The sequence below is a fragment of the Corylus avellana genome, chromosome ca6 (genome assembly GCF_901000735.1).
Source record: "Corylus avellana chromosome ca6, CavTom2PMs-1.0".
Classification (NCBI taxonomy): domain Eukaryota; kingdom Viridiplantae; phylum Streptophyta; class Magnoliopsida; order Fagales; family Betulaceae; genus Corylus; species Corylus avellana.
Genome location: NC_081546.1, coordinates 29,756,367 through 29,771,944, shown reverse-complemented (window position 1 = coordinate 29,771,944; position 15,578 = coordinate 29,756,367). Strand labels below are relative to the sequence as shown.

At 35.0% G+C, this 15,578-nt stretch overlaps 2 protein-coding genes across 3 annotated transcripts; both read right to left on the bottom strand.

Annotated features, from left to right (window-relative positions):
• Positions 1 to 146: 146 nt before the first annotated feature.
• Positions 147 to 4,569, bottom strand: LOC132183820 (calcium-dependent protein kinase SK5-like). The gene is made up of 7 exons (XM_059597263.1): positions 3,931 to 4,569; positions 2,590 to 2,733; positions 2,334 to 2,486; positions 1,721 to 1,833; positions 1,324 to 1,491; positions 996 to 1,220; positions 147 to 512 (listed from the first exon to the last, which is right to left on the bottom strand). Exons 1-7 carry the CDS (start codon positions 4,487 to 4,489, stop codon positions 360 to 362), a joined length of 1,515 nt encoding a protein of 504 aa, XP_059453246.1. The 5' UTR covers positions 4,490 to 4,569; the 3' UTR covers positions 147 to 359.
• Positions 4,570 to 6,666: 2,097 nt separating this feature from the next.
• LOC132184056 (calcium-dependent protein kinase SK5-like) lies at positions 6,667 to 12,483 on the bottom strand. 2 transcript variants are annotated; one of them, XM_059597538.1, is made up of 8 exons: positions 11,733 to 12,482; positions 9,776 to 9,919; positions 9,503 to 9,655; positions 9,246 to 9,358; positions 7,933 to 8,100; positions 7,623 to 7,847; positions 6,979 to 7,115; positions 6,667 to 6,860 (listed from the first exon to the last, which is right to left on the bottom strand). In XM_059597538.1, exons 1-8 carry the CDS (start codon positions 12,286 to 12,288, stop codon positions 6,761 to 6,763), a joined length of 1,596 nt encoding a protein of 531 aa, XP_059453521.1. In that variant the 5' UTR covers positions 12,289 to 12,482; the 3' UTR covers positions 6,667 to 6,760. The 2 variants fall into 2 exon arrangements, with proteins under 2 accessions (XP_059453521.1, XP_059453522.1); XM_059597539.1 differs by lacking the exon at positions 9,776 to 9,919 and having other exon boundaries at positions 11,733 to 12,483.
• Positions 12,484 to 15,578: the final 3,095 nt, after the last annotated feature.

The following is a 15,578-nucleotide window of genomic DNA, read 5'->3' as shown; positions in this document are numbered from 1 at the left end:
GAAAAGGCTTTTTCTTTAACCCCTCTTGTTTTTTTTTTTTTTCACTGATTCCTACTTCAGAGTCCTCTTTCTCTCTCTCTCTCTCTCTCACACACACACACACTGGTGGCCATTAGTTGGGCCATGCCATTCATAGAAGTATTATGTAGACCCAAACCTGGCCCTGTGAACTTGAGAAAGCATAGTGTTGGGGGAAATGTGTTGGGGTGAAAGAGGGTTAGCTCCATGTGTAGCCTATGAGTAACTGGCCTTAAATTAGAAAGCCATGCAAAACTTGACCAAACTACTTGTGAAGATTAATATTTAAACAGTGGTTTCTTTCCATAAGAATGTTCCAAAAAGATTCACCAACTGATTACCTAAGGTGAACAATCAATCAGTTCATGAGACCCATTGTTCGCAGGTCCCAGAGCATCTTCCATGTTTATCTTGCTTCTCAAGCTTCTCCTCCCCATTCCTCCATTGCCCTTTCTCATCATTGCAGCAAATTCCCCGTAATCAATTTGTCCATCCTGGAACATTAAGCTTCTATTAGTGCAAAGTAACAACTTGGAAACTTAGAATAAAAAAATAAAATAAAAAAGAAGAAAACACACAACTTGGAAACTTAGAAACAAATGTTCATGAACTTTTGCAAACCCAGCTCTAAAGCTGTTAGGTTACAGTTCTGATGTTAGCATAGGATCTTAGAAAGAAAGCTATTGGATCACAATAGACATAGAGAGAGAGACATGAAAAGAGTCAGCTCTTGATTTGATTTGATAAAACCAAGAGTTCGTTTGGCAAAACTTTTTATAAGATGTTTTTTGCTTTTTAGTTGAAAAAGTATTTTGATATAACATAAACGTGAAAAAGTTGTGTTTAAAGTTATTTATTAATGCTATTGCTTTTTTTCCCAAAAAGTGTTGCCAAACAAACTTGGTTAAGGAATCAATTCACCTTATAAATAGACATAAGCTATTAAGTTCATTGGCACTAGTCTTGAAATCACTTACATTATCTTGATCAATTTCTTTGATCATTTCATCAAGATGGACTTCACTTAAACCAAACTCTTTGCAGGCTTGTTGAAGCTCATCAATGGTTATGTAGCCACTACCGTCCTTGTCAAAAAAATAGAAAGCTGACAATAAGTTCTCCTCTCTCTCCAACTTATTCAAGTGTAAAGTAGCAGCAAGAAATTCACCATAGTCTATGGTTCCACTGTTATCAAAATCTGCCTGTCAAACACCCAAAGGCAATTATCAAGTTTAGATGACTAGAATAAAGATGGCATCAGAACTACTGTAGAGTAGATCAATGGTGTAGACACTATATTCTTACTGCAGCCATAAGATCCTTGATCTCAGATTCCATAAGTTCAGAGCTAACTTGCTGTAAGCCATCTTTAAGTTCATCCAATGTTATTGTTCCACTATTGTCTGTGTCCATCGTTTTGAACCAATCTTTCAAATCAGCTATTTCTTCCTCAGAAAGCCTCTCAGCTATAACCTGCAATAGCGGCTCAATTTACATATAAAAATGTCACCACCTTGATAAATATAAGGCTTAAATACAATTAGAAACGTTAGCATTGTCTCTTTTCACCCATGTATTATACATGATAATCACATGCATTTTGAAAACATGTCAGTTTAATAGCAGTTGAAGATAATGCAAGAAATCCATTCAGATTTGTGTAAAACTAAAGTATATAATTTCCAATCTATTTATGTCTTACACGCAAAGCCATCTTCTTAAGCTTGTTCATTGCAGAGAATTGTTTCAGGCGTGATAACACTGCAGAATCAAGAGGTATATCTGGAGCAATGTCGTCTACAATCCAAGGGTGGCCTGATACAAAGATCTCTTTAGTATAACAACCTTAAACATATCAAATGGAATTAATCATATGCTATGACTTGTTTAAGTATCATCTTCTTATAAATGCCAAACATACTTGCTTATTTGAGTTTGACACTCATCTTTTTATTGAATAATAGGACATCTCGTGTCGGATCCGAAGTAATTTATTGTCTGAATTATTAGTAATTTAGATAGCAAATGTGAGAGCTTATATATGGCTCACTTGTTCAAGCAGGGGGTAGATTGCTTTAGACTTGCTCGGACAAGTGGGTCTCATAAGAGTTTTTTCATAGTTACTGTCTGAATTGTTAACAATCAGAATAACATAATTATAGGAGATCTCTATCCATTTCGTGTTATTGAATATGGACGACTAAACTCACTTAATGATTGAAGATGTCCTGTTCAATAACAAGAAATGCCATATCATTGAATTAATAAGAGGAGGAAGCAAGTCAAACTCTGCTTATTTCTAGTGAAAGACTTACAAAGGACATCACGAGCTGTTAGCCTTTTCTTTGGATCCCTATCAAGCATTTTACGTATGAGATTCTTGGCACTGTCTGAAATGCTAGGCCATGGTTCAGATTGAAGATCTAGTTTTCCTTGTAAAATCTCTTGAAAGATCCCTCTTTCAGATTCTGCAGATAAGAAAGAAAAGATGAAAAAAATTTTTTTTCCAGAAGATAAGTTCTTATTTCTTCAGTAACAAATCTACCAATATGTGAAGTCAGAGATGACTACCAGCCCAGAAAGGTGGCATCCCACTTAGCAATATGTATAATATAACTCCTGCGCTCCATACATCTGCTTCAGGTCCATAACGCTTGCACAACACCTCTGGTGCAACATAGCATGGACTCCCAACAACGTCAGAGAAGATCTGACCTGAAAGAAAAATGTACAAGAATCAGTGATTCGGATTCTCAGAAGCATATTACAAATATACATACAACATTCTGGGAGTTGCCTCTCGTGCTGGACGCATTCCATGTCCATTGGACTTGTGAACTCGATATGAGCCCAACAGAAAATTAGAGGGTTAGAGTTGAAGGAGTTTGACCCGTTTAATTAAATAGATCGAGTTAGTGTTGACCTATATAATTTTATACTCATGTTGACACAATCCAAACTTCACATGCAACATTTAGGGCTGACAAATTTTGATATAACAAGCGAATCCGACATTAACCCAACATGAAATTAGTATGCTAGGGTTGAAAAATTTGACTCCTTTAATTAAATGAGCCGGATTAGAATTAATTTATATAATCTTATACATATACCTCAACATGATTCGAATCAAAACGTAATCACAAATTCAACCCTAATTGTGAGACATAACATAAGCCTCGTTAACATGTGCATTATTGTACAAACATGTTAACATGTCTAAACATTGTTTAGCCCCATGACCACCTTAATTATTAGCATAAATCCAAGGTCGGTAAATTCCATCCCGGAGAGAATATCGTACATTGAGGAAAGGAGTTGTGTCAAATCATACATTACATTTACATGATGAATGGGAAAAACCCAAAATAAATATAACTACTTACTTGTATCACAAGAAAGCATCACTTGGACCCCATTTATCCAGTTGAGTGCCATTGTAAAGTAAACCTCAAATCACATAACAATCAGGTGGAAAAGATTCTACTAAGTATCATTTTTAAAAACCTAAGAATTTAAAGTCTAAACTCCAATTTTATTGAATATTTAACTACGTTTTTCAAAACCAAATTAATTGGTTACATTTTAAAACAACTATTTTTTAATTCAAGCCAAATTCAAACGGTAAAACAATAGACACCAAGACTGTGTTTGATAAATAGAGCTTTTAAATAATTTTAAAAAAAAAATGACAAAAGCTTCATTTTTAAGCTTTTGCCAAAAATGCGTTTTAAACTTTTTTGACATTTAAAAGCGCTTTTAATTTTTTTTACCAAACTGATACTTTTTTTCTTTAAACGAATTGAGTATTAAACGCATTTTTAAGTCACTCAAACGCACTCAAAAGGCTATACAAAAACATAACAAAGATAAATTATGAAGATTAACAGAAAAGGAACCCAAAAAGGCTACCTGGTTTATAGAATACGGAGAGACCAAAATCAGTGGCTTTGAGAGCGGCACCTTCCTCGTCACTATCGAACAAGAAGTTGTCGGGCTTGAGGTCTCTGTGCATGACTCCAAGCGAATGACAAGCGTCCACGACATCAACAACAGTCTTCATCAACTTGGCAGCCTCTCTCTCACTGTAATGCCCCTTCCTCACAATCCTATGAAACAGCTCCCCGCCTTCGCACAGCTCCATCACCAAGTGCACGGCCGCCGCGTCTTCGTACGCGCCTCTGATCTTCACCACGTGCGGCTGCTCCGACAGGCGCTGCATTATCTGAATCTCCCTCAGAACGTCGTCGTAGTCCTCGGTGTAGAAGAGCTTGCGCTTTGGGATTGACTTGCAGGCGTAGTTTTTGGCTGTGGAGTTGTCTGTGCAGAGGTATGTGGTGCCGAATTTTCCCTGCCCAAGCTTGTGGCCAATTCTGAAGTGGTCTGCGAGGTTTTGAGTCTGGTGTGGGAGAAGGACCCACGTGGGTTTTGAATCTCTTTGTAGCGCAGCTGAGCTTGATTTGTTCATCATGATGATCGACAATGGGTTTTGGAGATCGATGATGATGAGAACTGAGAAGGAAGACAACCTCGATCTGGCCTTTAATGGTGTTCGAGTTCGATCCTCTCTGGATATTAATGTTTAAGAATATTAATTAAAATACCAGCAAAGCAAGTGGATGAACCTGTGTTGGACGTAAATTCTTTTGCCGTAGCTTTTTCCAATGAAAGATTATAGTAAACTAAGCAAAATGGTTTACCTTAAAAAAAACTAGTAAAAAAAAAAAAAAAAAGGAAGAATTTTTTAAAACAAAATGATATAAACGTGCCATTTTATAAGAAGACTACTTTAGCATATATATATATTATGCATTGGGTCCACTTTCCTTTTCATTTTCTTTTTTAAGTGAAAATTAGAGACGATTCACTTCATGCATGCATGGCTGATTTAAAAAAATAAGGATGGGAGAATATTAAATAGCATTTCTTTTTCGAATTTTAAATGAAAAGAAATTATCTTGGGAGCAAGAGAATCTTCTCCATTTCAATTGAAATTGAAAGCAAATTCAAATTTGATGGTGTAACAGCTCGCACAGTTTTGTTCTTGAGTTTACCCCAAAATGCCTTATACCATTTAAAAACAGCATGCTCGATCTTATAAGCATATCTCGGTCAATGTGGGATGCCACATATATAATTTATTGTTTTGAGTTCTGTTTGTTAGTTGTTCAAGTTTAGCTTATTGGTTTGGGTTTGTAAGGAGTCTCATCTCATCTGTAGTCTCCTTTTGTGTTGTCTAGTTTTCTGGTTTGATTATAGTTTTTTTTTTTTTTTTTTTTTGTTAAAAAAAAAAGGGAGGTTTGATTGTAGTTGGTTTAGTTGTTGAATGAAAATAATAATACCTTATTCATAAAAAATAATAATAATAAGTGAACAATTAATATTTTTAGAATAAAATATAAAATAAGTGAATAATTGTTAATTATATGTGGGGTGAATGTGCATGTTTGGTGGGGGGAGAGAAACAAGCAAAGATTTGTCTTACTATTTTAATTTAAGGGAAATTCTTACACCCTACCTATAATACATGTGAATGTCCACATTCTATTTTATAATGTTTTTTAACAAAAACAAAAAAAACGTGTATTAATATGGGTGGATTAATACCAAACCTTCTCAAGAAGATGCAGCTGTTGGTCAAAGCTGTATCATCTTTAGCTTAATTAGTTCCAAGTGAACTCAACTCAAATTTAGATTCTATTGTTATAAATGTTTTGGGATGAAAAAAAAAGGGGTTAAACTTTAAATGTTTTCAAATAATCGAATCCTAAATATGCATCCTCGTTTTGGGTTAATAGATGCGATCAATGTTGATGTTGATTTTTACTTCTCCTTTTTTTTTTCCTCTTGTTTAAATAGTTAGAGTTGACATAGTAAAAAACGAATGGTACTAGGGATACTACAATTTTTACTATAAATTCGTTACAAACTAACGTGACAGTTGACTTAATAGTTATCAAAATTTATTGCTTAATTTTTTCTTCGGTATGGCACCGCGTGATATTCATGAAAACCCTGGAAATTCGTAAGGGTTGCACAGAAAACCATAATATGAACCTCAAAGCCTTTCTGACTCGGCCTGGCCCTTGAATCGCATTAGCCAATTACCCAACTAAGACATCCCTTTAAAACAATGTTGTTCTTCATTAACCACAGCAGCCAAAGCCTAACAATGCATGCAATTCTTCCTCTTCAGTATTGTTCAGCAACTTACCCAAAAAAGATTACAACAAAAAAAGTATTTTCAATATATTGGCTTCATAAAATGCATATCATCCTCAAGGCACAACGATTTCAAAGTGATTCATCGTGGGTTTCGATTAAAAACAATCAAGAGGAGTTGATGATTTGGACAATTCGATTCTTAGCCTTTTTTAGAGTGCATTTTGCCCTCCAATTTTATAGACTTGAAAAAATTCACATTTTCATGCAGTATGCAAGAAGGCACGTTTTAAAAACACGCAATTCTAATGGTTGAACCACATTTTCATGCAGCAAGTATAATGCGTGCACCACTATTTTATAGATTTTGCTATACACTTCACTACGTTTTTAAAAATTATGATGAGCCTTCCTTCCCGTAAATCTCACAATCTTTTTCTTTTTTTTGGCACGTGTTCAACTGGATATTTGGATCTTGGAGCCCTATTCAACATCAATAAAGCAAAGACTTTAATATACATATTAAAAAGTCCTTTCAATCCAAGAGTTATAGGTTTATAGCCATTAAATTTGGCCTCTACTACGTATATAAAAAATGAATACTTGGGAATAAGATAATGTGGTGTGGCATATACTTCTCCTTCCCAAAATGCCGCACAATGGAAGAGAGATGAGGTGACCTTCAATTCATGGCAGCACCACTCCAAAATTTTATCAATGTTTTCTTTCCACAAGGATGTTCCCAACATATATTGAATTGCCAAATGATTAATTAATTACTTAAATGTGAACAATCACCTCAGTTCATTGGACACATTGCCGGTCAGTCCAAGGGCATCTCCCAAGTTTAATTTGCTTCTCATGGTTCTCCTTCCTATTCCTCCATTGCCCTTCCTCATCATTGCTGCAAATTCCCCAAAATCTATTTGTCCATCCTGCGATACAAAACTTTCATTAGTTCAAAGTTGGAAACCTAGAAAAAGAGATTCAGCTCTTCCTCATCAAAGTTGTATGATGAGTTCAATTGAGAGAGAAAGCGAGCTCTTCATTGGATTTTTTACATGCAGAGATGCCATTTATAAAAGAGCTTTGGTTTGTGTCCTATGCTTGCGCGCATACGACGCAAGTTGGAGGGTTCCACACGTCCCTAAATACTGATGTGGCACCCTAGCTTGTGTCCTGTGCGCATACAGGAAGCAAGCCAAACTCAAAATGGATTATAAAGGAATAGGTGCATGGTATCACTTCACCTTCTAAACATAAAACTATTAGGCTCATTAGCATCATGCAGGATGTGAATGTAGTAGTGCTTTTAAATTTTGCTCATAAACAGTAACATAAAGCAAAAAAGTTGTTCTTCTGAATACACTAACAGTTGTAAAGATATAAGCAGATATAGTAGGTGTCATCATCATGGTCAAAATATAAATGAACAAACTTACATTATCTTGATCAATTTCTTTAATCATATCATCTAGGTGGACCTCGCTTAAACCAAACTCTTTGCAGGCTTGTTGAAGTTCATCAATGGTTATGTAGCCACTACCATCCTTGTCGAAAAAGGAGAAGGCTGACATTAGATTCTCTTCTCTCTCCAGCTTATTCAAGTGCAAAGTGGCAGCAAGAAATTCACCATAGTCGATTGTTCCACTGTTGTCAATATCTGCCTACCAAACACCCACAAGTAAGATTCTTACCCCACATAAAAAATTATAGTAGATTTGATCAATGACAGAGACTAGAGTTTCTTACTGCATCCATAAGATCCTTGATCTCAGACTCCATAAGTTCAGAGCCCACTCTCTTTAATCCGTCTTTTAGTTCATCATATGTTATTGTTCCACTGTTGTCTGTGTCTATCATTTTGAACAACTCTTTCAAACCACCGATTTCTTCTTCAGAAAGCCTCTCAGCTATGACCTACAATAGAGTTTGAAAATTAATTTAACATTTACCAACACAAACATCACCATCATAACATATAAGGCGGTACAAGATAGATGACACATGACACATGACGGGTGTTTCATTTTTATCAAAGTATTATGCATGAAGGAGCAGCAATCCTATATTATCAAATTGTCTTATGGAAAATGCACGAATGTTTTAGTGACAGATAATTCCTCCACATTGCATCAGTTTCAATACACTGTTCAACATCTTCAGATCTATTATGATGTCTTTGACAAATCATCCCCATATTGCAAGTTAATGTATAAACCACTCATTAAAATCCTCTGGAAAATTTGTTTTAGCATTGGTAAAATTGTCAAGCTCCAACAGAACAATGAGATGTATCGCTAAACTTTTGCATCAAACTCATCTTAGAGTCTTTTTCGCGCAAAATAGCAATTGGTAGATACAGTCTAATCTTTAACCCCAGCAGTTATATGTACGTGTGTGAATCCACAGTGTATGTGTATATCATAGTTGAGTAATGTTTCACAACTTGCATGCAAAACTTTTCAGTACTTTCCCTCCGTCTAAAATTATGAGGGTGCAGGAGTATAGAATCTCATTCTGAAAAACTTATGCACTTTGCATCGAACCTAACATGTAACAGCTAGTTTCATTCATTTGCCCTTATATCAAGCACTAGACAGCGTTTATAAGCACCTGCACTACTGTGTAGACAGCAGAAGTTTCGATCAGGACTCATTTCTCAATCATTAAGTGCATGTCCCTCAATAGGGTTATGTTATGAAGGACGCAAATGACGCCGAAGATTTCCGCAATCTCCCATTCAAAAGACTATATCAGGTCAGAAAATTAATAATTAGGTTCCTAGACAGTCAAAACCTACAGAAGCAGAGGAACTGAGCCAGTATTAGCCCTCAATATGAAATTCATAAAATTCTAGAGGTAATAGACCCAAAGTTCAACCTAATAAATGTAGATTTACTTGTAGTATCCAAAGGAATAGGTAAAAAATAAAACTAAAAACTGTGAATGTGTTTGTGTGTGTGTTTTCAGACTGTTAGGGAATCAGTGCTCAATGGTCCAGGAAATGAACGGTCATAGATATGTAACTAAAATGTATCACTACACATCTATTGAAGCCTTACACGCAATGCCATCTTCTTAAGTTTGTTCATTGCAGAGAACTGCTTTAGGCGTGACAGCACTGCAGAATCAAGAGGTTTATCCGGAGCAATGTCATCTACAATCCACGGGTGGCCTAATACAAAGATCACTTTAGTTTACCAAGCTTTTACAAATCCAATGAAATTGATCACACTAGGCCATGTTTAAGCCTCATCTTCTTTTAAGGCCTAAACAAGTCACCTCGCTTAATACAACTATGCAAGTGAGAGAGGCTTACAAAGGACTTCATGAGCTGTTAGCCTTTTCTTTGGATTCCGATCAAGCATTTTTCGGATGAGATCCTTGGCACTTTCGGAGATGCCAGGCCATGGTTCAGACTGAAAATCCAGTTTACCTTGTAAAATCTCTCGGAAGATCCCCTTTTCAGATTCTGCAGATGACAAAAGATGCAAAAACTATGTTGGTAATACGAGTTTGATGCATAGAAAGTGAATTCACTAGTAATATATCTATCACTCATTGATCAATATGTAAATTCAGAGATGGCTACCAGCCCAAAAAGGTGGCACCCCGCTTAACAAGATGTATAATATAATTCCGGCACTCCATACATCCGCTTCAGGTCCATAATTCTTACACAGCACCTCTGGTGCAACATAGTATGGACTCCCAACAACATCACAGAAGGTTTGACCTGGAAAGAATCATAGAAAACTAGCCTTCATGTCCAGCAGAGATAGAAACCACCAGATTATAATGATAAAGCATGAGGTCATATCACAAGTACACTAAACAAGAAAGCATCGTATTCCAACAAAATTGATCTTTTTAGGAAACTTCTTCCAAAAAATTGGGATCTTGAATGCTGCGGACACAACACTATTGTCCATTTCTTTCCATGTTTACAGATTCCAAAATTTCCGAAAATACAAAGAACCACAAGATAGAAAATAACCTCTTTTTTTTTTTTTTTGTTCTTTTTTCTTTTCTTTTGTGCCCAAAACCTTGTCATAAAGCCACATAAATTTAATACCCGATAGAATATGTAAAAGTGGTATATAGAAGGCACATACAAACAAGATCTAGTTTCAAACTACAAATAATGCCCTAGAGGAACCCAAAAGTATCACAATGTACTTATTTTACCAAAAAGCAAGCAGACCCCATTTATCCAGTCAATCGGCTAATCTACCAAAGAAGTAGCTAAATCTTTTGAAGCTGTTTACTTACGTATTTTCAGAGTGGTAGGTCTAGTTTTAAACAATACAAATATTTTCTTTGCAAAATTAGCTAATTGTCAAATCTTCTTTCATTCCATAAACCAATTCCCGAGCTGTAAAGAGCTCAACTCGTCCATTTTGAACTCATCCTTGGCCTCCATCACAATTCATCATCTCATAATCAAAGTAGGAAATGATCATGATGGGATAGCTAGAGGAAAAACGCATTTGTAAAAATATGCTTCAATCCGTTGGCTTTAGTGGAAGTAATAGACTAAGAAACCGAGAAGAAAAATAAGACAGTATTGGGGGAAGAATGCAAATTTCTAATACATTCTGGGAAGCAATAAGATAAAAAAGTGGTATTGCAGGAAATGTATATAAATACCTGGCAACAAATGATAGACTTGTTGGTTAACCATGGCAACAAGACTATTACTGTTACAAATGTTAAAAGAATGGCGGTAGCAGCCTCCATCTACAACATTTGGATGGAAAGAAATGAGAAGGCCCTTAGAGGGCTTGCTAAGTCGTCAAGGTCAGATATACAAGTAGTGCAGGAAGTAGCCAGATGCAAATTCTCTGACAAAATTGAAGTGGAAGATTCAGCTAGAAAACAGATCATTCTTTGGTTTATGGAGTATAGATGCTATGTTTATAAAGGAGTATGATAGTGCCTTTTAAGTGGGCTCCCACTCCAAATGGATTTTGGCATTTGAATATTGATGGTTCACTATCAGCCAATAGAGGTGGTTAAGGATGTGTGATCTGGGACAATGAAAGCAATCTAGTAGTACCATTTTTTCATGTGGAGGAGCGCAAGACAGCATCCTATCATCAAATTACTGCTGCAAGGATCAGCTTGGAGCTAGCCAAGAGGTTTAACCCGATGTATTTGATTCTTGCTGCTGTTCCTACAAATGTGAAGGAAATTTTGCAGGACTTGCCCTGCTTAGATGATCGGCAAGCTAATCAGAGAAGTTAAAAGATTTATGTTTTCTTTTGATACTTGTAAGATAATACAAGTATATAGATAAGCAAATGGCCTCATAAGTATTTCTATCTTCCATCAAACAACCATTCCATTTGCAGAAAAGAAAAAGCAGAAATAACCAAAATTATTGAGGCGAATTATGAGAAAAATGGTTCCAATCAAAAATATATATTGGAGAAACCTTAATATGAGAAACCACTCACACAAATCCAGAACAAGCGATACTTCACAAACCCATGAAAACAGTAATAGAAGACAAAATTGAAGACAAAGAAAGAAACCCAAGAAGCAACCTGGCTTGTAGAAGACAGAGAGCCCAAAATCAGTGGTTTTAAGAGCAGCATCCTCCTCCACGCTACTAAACAAGAAGTTCTCAGGCTTAAGGTCTCTATGCATAACCCCAAGAGAATGACAAGCCTCCACAACCCCAAGAATGGTCTTCAACAACTTGGCAGCCTCTCTCTCACTGTAATGACCCTTCTTCACTATCCTGTCGAAGAGCTCCCCACCCTCGCACAGCTCCATCACCAAGTGCACAGCCACAGAGTCCTCAAACGTGCCACGGATCCTCACCACGTGTGGGTGCTCAGACAAGTGGTGCATTATCTGAATCTCCCTCAAAACGTCGTCGTAGTCCTCCGGGTAGAGGAGCTTCCGCTTTGGGATTGACTTGCAGGCGTAGTTGTGGCCTGTTGACTTGTCCGTGCAGAGGAATGTCGTGCCGAACTGGCCCTGCCCGAGCTTCCGGCCTAGCGTGTAGAGCTCCCCGAGGTTTGGGGTCTGGTAGGGAAGGACCCATGTGGGCTTTGATGAATCTTTTGATGGTGGAGCTGCGGTCAAGTTGTTCATGATCTCCACTGTTCAATCTCTTGGTGGAAGAGATTTCTGCAAGTAGGAAAACCCCAGAGAGCCCAACCTGACCCTACTGTTTCCTTTTCCACATAAAAGCAGCTGCTTTCTCAAAAGTTTATCAGATTCTCTCCCCCAAGTTCCTGTCCAGTGAGTTTTACTCTTTCTCTTTCTCTCTCTCTCTCTCTCTCTCTTGTCCTTTTTTTTTCTTTTTTTTTTTTCAGATTGGGATTTACAGTACATGGATTGGTACTGGAAGAGCTCACATGAAACTCAATTATTCAGACAGACAAATTTCATGTTTTTATTATTATTATTATTATTATTATTTTATTTTATTCAATTGTTCAATATAATACCAATTTCTGTCTTAATAGCCTCAGCAAGTTGACAATTTTGCCTCCATAAAATAAATATATAAAAAAGTTTATAACCTTCCCTAGTTGATAAGTGAGAGGTTAATTTCTAATTTCACACAATGAGTTCACACTAAACTCCATATAAAACGTGAAATGGAGGTGATTTATTTTAGGATTTATATTATATTTTACTGATTTAACAGTGTATATGTTGTTACGTGATAAATATAATGTCATATAATTCAAAAGTTGTAAATAACATAGCGTCATATAATGTAATGGTACATAATTAGATGAAACAATAAAGTAATAGTAGGCTTCATGATTAATAAAATTCGAATACTTACAATTAGAAAAATATCAAACTCATAAAGCATTTGAGCTCAATAGTTTTTATTTATTTTTATTGACAATTTAGATCAAATTGATGGCTTTTATCGAATGACCCTATAGCATCTTAAATGGATACAAGATGACATTATTGGATATTTATTTTCATTTTATAATGGATTTTTTTGACTCACTATGAAAATAGCTAAAAAATGGTTAAAACATAATGAATTCTATCATTTTTCTTTCATAATATAAGAAAGTTTAGAATAATATGCAAGACTATTTTTTAAATGACTTTAGATGAACCTAAATAGATGTACTCAAATCCGTGGAAAATAAAAGGTGAATAAAAAATTTAATAGTAATAGATAAATTAAATAGATATAATTTTTTATTTTTAACAAATTTCATCTATTTTAGGTAGAGAAAAAGACACTTTATGTTAAAAAATGCTTAACGACTCCAAAAAATAGTATTAGGGGACAAAGATACTAGCATAGGTATTAGGGGACAAAGAAAATATATGACAAAATCAATTTGAGATTTGATGTTGATGCATAATGTTAAAATGCCATCTTGTATTATTTTTGTGTCACTTTAAAAATGACGTGGCTTTTTAGATTACTAGTGATTGATCCCTATTAAATTTTGATAAAATGATAATTTTAAAAGTCATATCGTTTTTTGAGTGACACAATCAATTTTTGTTAGCAAAATTAATGGCTATTTAAAAACTCTCCAGCTTTTTTAAGAGTATGTTTGGTCGTGCAATTTCATAATTTAAACACTTATTTTAAAAATAAAATTGTGGAAAACGCTTGGTTTGGGCGTGCGTTCGAAAAATAAAATGACGGTTTGAAAATGTAAAAAACAAAAAAGTTTTTAAACCCTAGACAAATAAACATATTTTAAAAAATTCATAATTTTAAAAGATGAACCCTAATTTTACCAAACTTTTGAATACATATTGAAAAATCATATTTTCATTAACTATATTTTTAATTTTTTAAATCAGACATTTTAAAACAGCAAAATTAAAACTTGTTCAAATCTGGTGATATAGTCTGATAGCGGTGGTCCACTCAATGCTTGTTGGTGGGGGCATAGATAGAATGTTGCTAGCATTTAAATTTAGGAGATATGCTTGTTGGCATGTGCGTGTCCCTAGAGGCACGTTTTCATTTTATGGGTAGAATAAAGGGGAATTACAGTTGTATCCGAGTCACCTTGGTTGTGCATAAGCCGACATGTGAAAGGCAAGTGGCTAATATGATTCTATGAATTCTAATTTGGAAATGCAAAGTAGAGAGATATTTGAAAGAAAAAAAAATTAAAAAAAAAAATAAAAAGATGCTTTTAAATGAATTCTGCTTTTGTAAAACTATTTTTCAACACAAAATACTTTTCTTATCATCTGCGTTACGACCGTCAGCTTGAAAGGGATGTTTTTTTAAGAAAAATATTTTATATTCATTTATTGAAAAATGATTAAGAGCATAAAACTCTTATATCATAGAACATAAAGTTTTAATAAATTATAAGCAAAACTATGAGGTTACAACGTCATAGAGACAAACATAAAAATCTTATAATTAAGTCATATCTATGATTTAACATCCGCTCATATCCAAACTTTAATTATAGAATAGATATACTCAAAGTAAACTCAATTTAATACATATGTAAGTCATATTCTCAATTTTTATTTTCCCGACCATAAGAGCAAGATCATTACACCGAAACTAATCATTTTCGACCCAAAGGACAGGACAAAAACTTTCACTTCAAAGATCGCTCATGAAAGTAGATATAAGGAGAAGTTAAACCCTTATTAAAAAAAAAAAAAAAAAAAAAAAAAAAAAAAAAAAAAAAAAAAAAACAACAACAACAACAACAACAAAAACATAATAATAATAATAAAAGCAAATAGTTACAACCAAGGTGAAGGAGGCAAAGCACACTGACTAGTGTGTGGTGGACGAGATGGAGTTGTTTTGCGCTGATGGACAGTTGAGGAGCTAGGGACCATTGTGGGCCGGTGCATGGCTAAGTGAAACCAGTTGAGGAGACTAGATTTAAAATTGAAAAACTAGATCTAAAGTCCAACCGATTCCGATGAGGCAAAGAGTGGTGCAACATGGTGGAGGGTGGACAGAGGTAGCACAACATAAGAAAAGGGATGGCCGAAGCAACTTAACTAGTTGGAAAAACCAAAAAAAAAAAAAAAAAAAGGGAAGGGGAGCTCCCTCCTCCCCATGTCTAATTTTCTCTCTAGGGCTGGCTAGAAGTCTCCATATATATATATTTGATTCTATAATATTGTCCATTTAACTATTGATTGTATTGCCTATTTTATTTGACCTTAGTCAACTATAAATAGACCATCTTGTATATAGATTAATACACACAAAAATACAGTATTTAGATCATTCTTATATTTTTTAGTTATTTTAACAATTTGTACTTTTGTAATTTTTTTTCTTAAGAAAAAAAATAGGCTCCTTCACTAGGGGACAAAAGTGGGATTTAGTGAAATTGAGGTCTTCAACAATTTGTTGTCTAGATTGTTAGAGCCCTTATGGAATCCGTAATCCAAAA

Coding starts and splice junctions, on each gene's coding strand:
- LOC132183820 (XM_059597263.1), bottom strand. CDS start 4,489: ATGATGAACAAATCAAGCTCAGCTGCGCTACAAAGAGATTCAAAACCC. Junction 1,221..1,323: donor TCAAGGATCTTATGGCTGCA/GTAAGAATATAG, acceptor GGTGTTTGACAG/GCAGATTTTGATAACAGTGG. Junction 513..995: donor AAGAAATTGATCAAGATAAT/GTAAGTGATTTC, acceptor TTAATGTTCCAG/GATGGACAAATTGATTACGG.
- LOC132184056 (XM_059597538.1), bottom strand. CDS start 12,288: ATGAACAACTTGACCGCAGCTCCACCATCAAAAGATTCATCAAAGCCC. Junction 9,656..9,775: donor GGTGCCACCTTTTTGGGCTG/GTAGCCATCTCT, acceptor TGTCATCTGCAG/AATCTGAAAAGGGGATCTTC. Junction 9,359..9,502: donor AACAGCTCATGAAGTCCTTT/GTAAGCCTCTCT, acceptor TCTTTGTATTAG/GCCACCCGTGGATTGTAGAT.